This window comes from Tilletiaria anomala (genome assembly GCF_000711695.1).
Source record: "Tilletiaria anomala UBC 951 chromosome Unknown K437scaffold_64, whole genome shotgun sequence".
Classification (NCBI taxonomy): Eukaryota; Fungi; Basidiomycota; class Exobasidiomycetes; order Georgefischeriales; family Tilletiariaceae; genus Tilletiaria; species Tilletiaria anomala.
In genome coordinates, this window is record NW_013546958.1 from 92,173 (window position 1) to 102,949 (window position 10,777).

A 10,777-nucleotide genomic window follows, 5' to 3' on the forward strand; every position below is an offset into this window, starting at 1 on the left:
AACAAGACATGGCGGTGGCGAAGAGTCACGCAGGTCCAGCTGTAGTCTTGGCACATCGAAGCTGCAAACAAAAGAGTAAAAAAAGAGGTAGGGGTGGAGGATGTCAGCCTTCCGCCTAGAAGCGGCTGCCTGACAGCTAGCCACGCAAGACAACCAAGTCCACGTCCTGGCTCGTGCTCGTGAGGCAGTTAGCCCTGCCAAGCACGTTGACAGAAACCGAAAACTCAAACAATGAGCCGCTGCGAGCGACCCCCGGACAGGAGACGACTCGTACGCGATTCAACACCAGCAAGCCTCCCAGCGACGCTCTCCTTGGCCTACGCATCGACCTCCCTCACTCCCTCGCACCATCTGTGGTTGGCTGATGCTGCGCGGGTTCCGTTCCAAGCCACGAAGTTGGTGGCTGCAGAGCGGGCGAGCAACCCAGCATCCGTTCCCCTTTTCGCGCTTTTTGCCTTTGCAGCGATCCCAACCTGCAGCGACACGATGCCGACTGCCACCCCTCGCCAGCATGTGGACTGACTCACATTGCGAAACTTGCCCACGGCGTCGGTGCCGATAAGCCAATGGGGGCCCCTTGCGCGCGCACGAGGTACCTCTGAAGGCCGCCTTTGCTTTCGCTTGTTGGAGAAGGGGGGTTAAAGCAATGGCAAGAGAGATGAGAGGTGTATGTGTAGGTGGGCGATGACGATGCTCTGAGATGCGATGAAATGAGATGCCGTGCCGTGTAGTTTGCGCTCTGTGGGCTCACCGCACGCCTGGGCACTGCACCCGTGTCCCTGTCCATTGTCGTAGCGAGACTGCATCCAAGGCACTGCCCCCTCGTCCACCCTTGTCAAGCGCAGTGCCGCACACAAGTCCTAAATATGGCCCCGTTATGCTGCGTGCTGGCGCTGGTGGGCTGCGGTCAAAGGGCAGAGCGGGCATCCGAGCACTCTCCTCACAGCGATGACGCCTGCTCAGGTGATGAGCTGTCACAAGCACAACGACCCAGCCACGAGCGGCTGCAGACAGTCTCCTGGCGCGCATGAGGCATCAGCACGCAGTGATCACATTTGTCATGTCAATCGTCGATCAATCACCTCGCGGCCAAGCACGCTCCAGTGCCTGGTTGCTCGCACACTCCCTGCAAGACTGCAAATGTGCGGGCATGCAAGCGTCCTGCCTCTGCGGTGCTCAATATTACGTGGTGGAAATGCGTTTTTATTTCTGTCGTCATCCGCAGCGGCCATATTCTGAAACTTAGCCCAAGGCTCGTGTCCTACACCCACGAAGAGTTTCGAGATGGATTTGGAAAGAAAAGAAAGAACCCGCTCTATTGTCGCCCTGCACTTAAGCTCTCTCTGGCTCGTCGGTAGTTGAGTTGATGCCTCGAGGAAAGGGTCTCGGCTCACATCTCATCACTGTCATCTCATTCTCACCCTGATGGATGGCATCCTCGCCTCGTCATCCACAGGTTTATTCGCGTGGCTGGCGCAGCATGCCAGAGTGGCATGGCATAATAGCCACAATCTCATAGCAGATACATACGTATTGGGGATCGCTTGATTATTGAGTACAGCACTGATGGCTCTCGCCCTACTCTTCCAGACTATTACCCGCAGCCAGCCCTCTCGTATTCATCAGCCATATTGATCGTTCCATTGGTCTTGCCGCCTCCGATGACCGATCCGCACATCTGCCTCGGCGTCTAAACGAGCTGCGCCTTACGAGACACATGTATGGTGTCTGCGAAAAGCATGCGAGAGCATGCGCTATGGCTGCAGCGGAAGAGCATCCATCGACCAGACACAACTCCTTCTGGTTGTGATGCCCTCTCGCTGCTGGTGTTGGTGCTGCTGCTGCGCTCGAACTGGTTGAACGACATGTATGCACACATGCCCCAATCCTCATTCCCCCTCCCTGGGCTCAGCTCTCATCCGCTCATCGCACACCGTCCACACCAGATGAACCTACATAGCTCTCCGTCGGCACAGAACCGCTGCCAAGAAGCCCCGCGTCCGCCGCCGGTGGTCACAATCGCTTGGTGCCCGCGACGAACCATTTGGCGCCGCCAACGTGGCCGTAAAAAGGAAACTCATCGCTTCTCGATTCGGTACTCTGTGCTCGGGCGCGCCATCCGACCAACGTCAGCGATGTGAGGTGCTTCCTCCTGCTCCCAGGTACTACGAGTGACATCCATCGTGCCTGAAGTGCTCTCCAGCGTCCGCTCCTGGGGATGCAGTAGACGGTACAGTTCTGAGAGGATCATGTTATCCCTGGTCTGGGCGACCTAAAGTCATGTGCTCTATGCGCTGCTGATGGACATGTCACTCCAATTAAGCAACGTGTTTAAGCATCGTGTTTCTCGCTAGGCAGCTGTCGCACCAATCGACGGGTACACACGCGCGCATCAGCATTAGACTCCTTTTCAGCCAAGGGTTGGAATGTCTTCATCAAGAAGAGCGAGATGAATGACGGGCGCCCATGCAGATTGCGAAACGAGACGTGGGCTCGATAGCTGTAGCCCGCTGCAAGTTAAGCTGACGCGTCAGAATGAAGCAGGCTCGCCCATGGTATGGACTCGCAGTTGACCGCGGCTATGTATATGGATGAGTTGAGCTCTTCAGCGCGGGCGATCCTGATCACTCATTACTCTTTGCTCAGCGAAATGCTGCTATGTATCAACGTATGAGGCAAACGCTCTGGTAGGCGCCAATCGGCAGCTGGGAAGACTGCGCCGTGACGCTCCCCTGGCCTCCCCCTTTCTTGCATGATGCTCCGCACGGCTCGGGATCTGGTTTGCGCAAGGCGCCGGCTTGATGGCTTGACGAGGCAAGACCATCGATGCGTCCCAAGGCACCCTCTACCCTCCATCCACCCGTTCCAGATCTAGTGGACAATTATCAGATGCTGGAGCCGCGCATTCAGCGCCTATTTACACCAACAAAACGCCATCGGTCGACGCATCCATGCCCGTTGCCACGGAAGTGCAGCAACTCGTAATGGAAGTTGAATTCAGGTCAAGCGTGCCCCAGAAAGATGTAACCTGCTGGTCGCTGGAGCTGCACTCCTGCGTGCTTTTTGCAAGCCTCTCCTCGTGGTGGCTCGCCGGCTCGGAACCAAAGACGTTTTGAATGCTGCCTGCCGTTGCACCAAGCATCATTTCTGGTCACTATCAGTTGCCCACCCGCCGGAAATCCGCTACAATCTGACAGCTGAGCAGTGGAAAACCAGCCGGAGAAAGTGGAGTTCTTGCTCAGCCCCGCATCGACGGCACATCACAAGTCAGGCGCCGAGCGCGATAGGCAGCGCTACCGTTGCAAGGGGTACCGAAGCCCAGCTCGATTCACCGTGCCCTTTGAGGCGAATTCGGGTGGATTGCCTCGTCAAAATGACGTTGGTGATGCCCCATGTTTCCATAGACCGCCGATGTCCAGTCAATATTTTTGCTTGTGCCAATCGAGCTGGGGCAAGCCTGGGTTCCGCCTTGCCCCATTAAGGCTTCCAAGCTTAACAGCACCTGACAAAGCGGAGTCACTACTGTTCCCCTCGTCGCAAGCTCGATGTATGCCGCTTCAGGTGCAACAGCCATACAGCGGACAGCACTACGCTTCCACTCACACCCTTTGAACTGCTGTTGGCTCACATCAGAACTCACTGAGCACCAACGCGTCTTCCGCATCGCCATGAAAAGGCAGGAGATGTTGTCAACCTGAAGAAACAGCAACCAGCAGCAGCCGATGCGCTCGAGGCGTCTCAAGGAGCGCCGCGTGCCCCGAAGGAGGCATCCAACCCCACGACCCAAGCGCGTGGGACAAGCGGTGAGGACCCGTACTTCGTGCAGTTTGCCGTGGACGACAAGGACAAGCGTATTAACTGCTCCGTTGCGTGACAAGCCTTTGTCAACAGCGCCGTTGCTGCAAACGGCTTCATGGTGTCACTCTTGGCCAGTGCGTATCACTTCGTTAGCCTTGCTGTGCGGGAGCAGTTCGGCTGCTCCTCAGCAGTCAGTGAGTCTTCGAACGCCTCCTTGGCTTAGTGTTCAATCTCCCTTTTGCACTCGCTGGACCGATGCGCTCCTCTGCCTTGCAGCCGCCCTCGGCTTTGTGCTCAATGTCCTCGTGCGGGGACTGTCCGGTCTAAACCTTTGGCCTCTGTCCGACTCGTATGGCCGCAAGTGCGTCCCCGGCGGTAGCTCGCTCCTCTGGGCACTGTTCCACATCGGCACTCCGCGCATGATCAACTTCCACACACTGCTTGTCTGCCGCCGGCTCACTGGGCTCTTCGAAAGCACGTCGCTTGCCTTAGTCTCGCTCGCCGGTTTCGAGCTTTACGTGGAGCTCGATATTGCCAAGGGCACGTTCATCTTCATGGGTCTGTGTGAGCACCTGTCACGTTTTCAGCGTGAGAGCTCATGCGGGCTCGGGCTGCATCGCAGCTGCTGGCACCCTCGGGCAGGTCCTCGACCCCATTGTTGGAGGCTTCGTCAGCGGATTTGCGCGCCCGCTCGTGTAAGATGAAGCAGGTTGGCACGTCGTCTTTTACGTCTCCATCGTCGGTTTCTTTTTTGTTACCATCAACCTTTTTTCTTTTATCCGGAAACACACACTTACACCCCCTTGATGCAGAAGGCGAAAAAGTTGCGATAACAGAACCTCGGCGAGCCTACACCTCGCCCCTCGAGAGGCAAGGGGCCGTCAGCGTGGCAACGAAGCTCAAGATCACCACGACGACCTCCGTGTGCATGCTGCACGAGGAGCCGGTGGTGATTGCCATTCGATCTGGCAGCTTCTCATCACCCGCGTCATCTACAGTCTGTTCGACGGTGCGATCATCGTCTTTGGCCCTGGTGGTCAAGATTTCAACGTTTGGCAGACTGGCCTCACTTTCCTCGGCTGGGCGTCGGCATGTTGCTGAGCACCTTCAGCAGCATGTTCACCTAGCTCAAGTGGTCTGTCAAGCAGGTCCCAAAGCACAACGGCGCCCGAACGCCCGAGTTGCGCATCCCTGCGTGTCTCCTCTACTCGTTCATCTGCATCACCTCGCTCTTTGGTCTCCGGTGTCCAACGCCTGAGCATCCATTGAATCGCCGCAGTGATTGCGTTTTGGGCTTTTGGGTTTGGATTCCTCAACTTCATGATCAGCACATCCTTCTACGTGATCGACGCGTACAGTCTGCGCTCCGGCAGCGCGGTCACTGCGATTGGCCTGATGCGCTCGACGGCCATTGGGTCGTTCCCACTCTTAACCCGGTTCGATGCCAATGTCGGGCGGCAGAGTGCCCCCAGCATCCTGGCATGCATCTGCGTCACCACGTCGGTCTTCCCTCCGATATCGTATAGCACGATCGGGTGGTCCGCGCTAGGCCCCGTTATGCGCTTAAGGACGGAGCATGTGGGCTCATCTCACGATGCAATCGCTGCGATGGTTTTTCTGCTTACTGCATCAAAGATTCGCGCACAATGCATTGCTTGATGAGAGTTTTGTTTCTTCACATTGCACACCGCACGTGTGACCCTCTGAGCATCACGAAGTCCTTCAGGGTAACCCTGTGCGAGAAGAGGCGCGGGCCCGAACAGCGCGTGCCGCATCTTGTTGCCCTTCGCATCTGCTCTCCCAAAGCCTGTCACTCCGTGGTGGCTTTCACAAAGCGCGAGGCACAGCGGCGGACAGAACTAGGCAACACCATATCTATCTTGCCGCGACAACGTGCCCATCCCCAAGAACGCGATGCCCTGCTGATCTTGAACTGACCACTTGGTTGAGGTTCGTCCAGGACGGCGACACAAGGCCAAAACAAGCAGAATGAAAAGATGAGGCGATGATGAGCAGCAGAACCAGCCGGCAGTCGGGCGGGAAATACAAAGCGCCATGCCGTGTTGGCGTGCTGAGAGGTGGCGTACATGGCCTTACTTCTTCCCCTTCACCAGCTCCGCAGTTGCTAGTCAGGACAGTGTCACTCAGTCGCCTATTCTACTTCCGGCACCGGCTTCTTGTCAACTGCCGACGCCCGAACCACCATATTTCATGTTTCTCCCGCTCGCTGCCTTCAGACTGCAGAGAGTGTATGTGTGTACATGCAGGAGTGTGTAGGGTGAAAATCTCTGCAGCGTGGCGGTCTTTGGATACAAGTTTGATTGCTCTGCTGACGGGTGCTAGTATGTGTCGTGTATGCGTTTGCTCTCAGTGGGAGGACCTGCTTCGTGGAACAGAAGCCTACAGCGTGCGAGGTGTAGATCGTTACACAGGTGTACATCCGTCTGTGACATTTGCTAAACGCCGTGGAAACGTCTGCCACTATGTACATACATAGCCCATCATCAGACTGGCAAGAGCTTTGCATCGACGCTCCTCGACTGTGCTGAATTTTCATCTTAGTGTGTCCGCCTTTCCTGCTTCCATCCACATCACTACACCCGGCGATAATGAAAAAGTCAATAGCCTGAGACAAAAGCTCGGGTTGGGTTTTACATCCGGAGGCGCCAGTCACTTTGTTTTTTTTTGCAGATTAGCCGTTCCCGCAGGCTCCCGCCGCCGAAAACCTGGCAGGCTGCAGCTCCAAGCTCTCCGCTCCGGGTCTTCGCTTCTGCCGGCAACCGGAGCACTACCGCACCCTCCCAAGACATATGACCCTCAGACCTCCCAAAGATCGAGAACAAAGTCTCGAGCGTCGATGTGATTTCGTGTTGAGAACCATTTTTTCTAGATGAGCGCTCCGCGGTGCTCATTATTCGTATCTTCATCTGAAGAAACCGGGCTGAGAAGGCAGTGCCTTGCTGATCGCGGGCCACGGATCTTGTCGGTCAGAATCCTGATACACCAACACATTTCTAATATAAAAGCAGTCGCTTGTTGATGAAATCTAATGAGCTTGTTTTGTGCTCTTCAGATGACCGAAACTCCAATCTATTCCCCCACCTCCACACCCTCGCACAGCTTGGAATATGGTGTCCGCAGATGGCCATGCCGCCGGCGCAGCCTCCACTGCCGAGTGGGACAACCACCAGACGCCCGTCGCCACACCTGCGCCGAGCGTGCTAAATTCTTGTAGAGCGTCGACACTTGCCGAGAGTCCTCTCAAGGATGACTTCTCGCAAATCGAACGCCACGACATCGACGACACCCTAGACTTGGAAAAGCAGCCTCCTTCCTGTGCCGAAGCGCTCGGGGAAATGCAAAGGGCTGCTCCTGCTCCTGCAACTCCAACCCCTCTCCCTGCAGGCGCAACATCGTCGTCTGCCTCATTCGTCAAGGAGAAAGAAGACGGCGGCAGCGAGGAGGATCCATATCTGGTCCGCTTTGCGGCGGGCGACCTAGCAAATCCGCGGAACTGGCCAACGTGGAAGAAGGTCTTGACTATCGGGTGCATATCGACCAATGCCTTCATCATCTCGCTCATGGCTAGTGCGTACCTCTTTGTCAGCGAGACTGCCAAGGTACAATTCGACAGTACCACAAATGTTGGTGAGTAGCAGCATTGTCTACGTGCTGCAACGCAGAAGGAAACTCACGCCGCCTCGACGCCGCGCTTGTTCGTTTGCAGCAACCCTCGGCTTTGTCTTGTACGTCATGATGTGGGGAGCCTCCGGTCTCCTGCTCTCGCCTCTTTCCGACCAGTATGGTCGCAAGTACGTCCTTTCCGGCAGCTCGCTGTTGTGGACGCTCTTTCACGTCAGCGCAGCGCGCGCAGCAAATATGCAGACGCTCCTGGTCTGTCGCGCACTCGCTGGTCTGACTGGCAGCGCAAGCATGGTTCTCGGCGCTTCTGTCAGCGTTGAGATGTTCACGGGTATCAATGTTGCTCGGGGCAGTACGCTGTTCATGGTGAGCATTTTGGCGGCTATAAAATTGACTCTTGAGCATTGTAACTGATGGATTCGCTTTGCTTCGTCTAATGATACAGCTGAACGTTTTTCTCGGACCCGTGCTCGGCCCATGTGTAGGCGGAATTATCGCGAGCTTCGCCAAGCCGATCATCAGCGACGATGCAGGCTGGCGCATTGTCTTTTACATTGCCATCGTCGCCGGAACCATCTTCACCGTCATCTACTTCACGATTTACCCCGAATCGCACCATGCCACCATCCTTCGTCAGCGTGCACGGCAGCTGCGCCAGCAACATTCGGACAAACCTTACGCTACCGAGATTGAGAGGCAAGGGTCGATCACGCTCGTGAGGAAGCTGGCGGCCGTCATCACCACCGCTGCCACGATGCTTGTCAGCGAACCTGTCATCCTCTTCATCGCCCTTTGGCAGGTTGTCATTACGGGGTGAGTCGCGATGGTGTTCAAAATCCTTTGACCAACGCTGTTCAGGTTTGATTCTTACTTGTTCCAATCCCAATCGTTCGTAGCGTCGTGTACTCCTTCTTCGACTCGGCCGTCGTTGTGTACGGTCCCGGCGGTCACAACTTTGCACCGTGGCAGATCGGCCTCACTTTCTTGGGCATGGGCGTGGGTATGCTGCTTGCGAGCTGCACCTGCCTGACGCTGGAACTGATGTGGTACGTCAAGCAGACCGTGAAGCGCCAAGGCTCGCTTCCACCAGAGCTGCGAATCCCACCAGCAATCATATACTCGTGCATATGCTTTTGCGGCCTCTTCACCTTTGCGGGCACAACGTCCAGCAACAAGATCCATTGGTCAGGACCCGTAATCGCCAGTGGCATCTTCGCTTTCGGGTTCCTGAACCTCATCAACTCCACCTTCCTGTACCTCGTCGATACTTTCGGCATACGCTCCGGCTCTGCCGTCGCCGCCGTTGGCCTCGTCCGTTGCGTCGCCACAAGCGCCTTCCCGCTCTTCTCGACGCAGTTCTACCGCAATGTCGGCCCGCAGAATGCGACGATCATCCTCGCCTGTGTCTGCGTCGCCATGACCGCCATTCCGCCGATCGCCTACAAGTATGGCGTCGTGCTCCGAGGCATGTCAAAGTACGCCATCAAAGGGTGACATTGCGAGTGCAAAGTTAGGGCCCGTGCACTGAGTGGGGTTGAACTCACAGAATAGACCTTGCAAACATAGAGCGCATCGCAGGCAGCATTCGACACGTTGCAGATACAGAGAGCATCATAGACAGCACCCTCGATAGACGTTGCATTCAACAAGAGCACCATAGACAGTACTCGCAGTAGACTGTGCAAAAGCCAGCGTTTTCGAAAACAATAGCACTACGTATACATTTGCCATGCCATTTTGACCGAACATCTTGCGTCTGCTGCTTGTTGAGAAAAAGCAACAAAGCGAACAAGCGAGAACTACCGCCACACATGCCTGCCCCCGCTCACCGCCTCATGGAGCGAACCCCGTGAAGGCAAGGTTGGGGAAGTTAGCGTACTCTGCGCCAGTCTTGGCGAGGTCTCCGGTGAGCAGGTCACGCTTGAAGATGACAGCGTTGCCCGTGGCCTGGTGGCCGACAGCAGCGTACTGGGCTTCGGGATCGAGCGAGAGGCTGAAGTGGCGCACGTTGAGCCCGCCGGAGGGCACCCACTTGAGGAAGGCGATGGCGCCCGTGTGCGCGTCGCGCGAAAAGATGGTGATGTGGTCCTCCGTTTCATCGCCGCGGTCGCTGACGTAGACAAAGCGCCCGTCGGGCGAGACGGCGACCTCTGCGACAGTGCGCTGCGGGCCCTCAGTCGGCGTGCCGCCCAGCGGCGTGCCCGGAGGCACAGCAAGGACCGGTTCGCCTATCTGTGTCAGCTTGCTGCTCTCCTCATCGACGGCAAAAGCGGTGAGCGAGCAGGCGAGCTCTGACGCGAGGTACGCGTATGTCTTCCCTCCCTCGGGCGGCTGAGGGTGCCTGTGGCACTGGCCACCGACCGTACTCTGCCCCGGCGGGTAGAAAGCAATGTGCCGCGGCCCGCTGCCGGCGGGTACGTCGGTGCTACCAACCAAATTGGTTTGCTCGCAAGAGAACGGGTCGAGCTTCAAGCAGTGGATCTGGTCCGCGCCAAGGTCGGGGACGTAGACAAAGCGGCCAGTAGGCGAGGTGACAACCTCGTGCGCGTAGCTATGGTCCTGCCGCGAGCTGACGGGCCCGACAGGAGAGGAGGCAGGACGCTGGAACTGGAAGTGCTTCACCGTCGAGGGCGCCGCAGCGTCTGTGGAGGCAATGCTGCCGTCGGGTGCCAGCCTGAAGACGCCGACCGAGCCGTTGTTGTAGTTAGCTGTGTCAGAGAAATTGCAGAAAGGTGGTCAGTCGAGGGTTTGGCGCAGAGGACAGGCAGGGTTTGCCTGGTGCGAATTCGAAATGATTCTCACCTACAAACAAGCACTTTTCGCCTGCGCCCTGCTGGCCGGTAAGCGCAAGGGCAACGGGGCCGTCGCCGCCAGGGTAGCTGCCGTATTTGATCTGCTGGTCCGTGCCGATCTTTCTCAGGACGCCGGTCTTGTCGTCGGTGACGACATGTGCAAAGACGCGTCCGGGTACGTCCTCGTCGACCGAGTAGACGTACTTGGTTCGCTCTCCGCCGTCGGTCGCGAATGCGAGCCAGGAGGGAGAGCTGCCGGCTGCATTGACAGGGATCGCTGCATCGGGGACAAGCGTGGAAGGAGGGGTGAAGGTGAAGGCTTGGCTGCGAGGGTGCCGTCAGTAGGGGTTCTGTTGTTCGCGCTACAGGTGTGCAGAGAAGTGCCCACTTACATGTTCCCATCGTAGTTGCCCAGGTAGAGCCGGTGTATCTGCTTATCGAACATCTTATGCTTGGGTGGTGCTGCTTCACCCATTGCAATGGGGAGAAGCGTGGTGATCGTGGCGATGGCGAGGCGCATCTATTCGAAAACAGTAGGGGGGGGG

The 10,777-nt window shown here is 57.0% G+C and overlaps 5 protein-coding genes across 5 annotated transcripts; 3 read left to right on the forward strand and 2 right to left on the reverse strand.

The window, feature by feature from the left end:
• The first annotated feature begins 1,318 nt into the window (after positions 1-1,318).
• K437DRAFT_257637 (uncharacterized protein) lies at positions 1,319-2,419 on the forward strand. The gene has a single exon (XM_013386824.1). The coding sequence runs from the start codon at positions 1,740-1,742 to the stop codon at positions 2,139-2,141; it is 402 nt and encodes a 133-aa protein (XP_013242278.1). The 5' UTR covers positions 1,319-1,739; the 3' UTR covers positions 2,142-2,419.
• Positions 2,420-3,699: 1,280 nt separating this feature from the next.
• On the forward strand, positions 3,700-4,555 carry K437DRAFT_257640 (uncharacterized protein). The gene is made up of 2 exons (XM_013386825.1): positions 3,700-3,992; positions 4,075-4,555. Exons 1-2 carry the CDS (start codon positions 3,914-3,916, stop codon positions 4,500-4,502), a joined length of 507 nt encoding a protein of 168 aa, XP_013242279.1. The 5' UTR covers positions 3,700-3,913; the 3' UTR covers positions 4,503-4,555.
• An 849-nt stretch (positions 4,556-5,404) lies between these two features.
• On the reverse strand, positions 5,405-6,114 carry K437DRAFT_257641 (uncharacterized protein). The gene has a single exon (XM_013386826.1). The coding sequence runs from the start codon at positions 5,885-5,887 to the stop codon at positions 5,609-5,611; it is 279 nt and encodes a 92-aa protein (XP_013242280.1). The 5' UTR covers positions 5,888-6,114; the 3' UTR covers positions 5,405-5,608.
• A 1,040-nt stretch (positions 6,115-7,154) lies between these two features.
• Positions 7,155-8,934, forward strand: K437DRAFT_225841 (MFS general substrate transporter; the record flags this gene model as incomplete). Its single annotated transcript, XM_013386827.1, has 4 exons — positions 7,155-7,446; positions 7,526-7,806; positions 7,886-8,253; positions 8,337-8,934. 4 exons carry the CDS (start codon positions 7,155-7,157, stop codon positions 8,932-8,934), a joined length of 1,539 nt encoding a protein of 512 aa, XP_013242281.1.
• Positions 8,935-9,114: 180 nt separating this feature from the next.
• K437DRAFT_257643 (3-carboxy-cis,cis-mucoante lactonizing enzyme) lies at positions 9,115-10,777 on the reverse strand. The gene is made up of 3 exons (XM_013386828.1): positions 10,625-10,777; positions 10,243-10,556; positions 9,115-10,148 (listed from the first exon to the last, which is right to left on the reverse strand). Exons 1-3 carry the CDS (start codon positions 10,750-10,752, stop codon positions 9,274-9,276), a joined length of 1,317 nt encoding a protein of 438 aa, XP_013242282.1. The 5' UTR covers positions 10,753-10,777; the 3' UTR covers positions 9,115-9,273.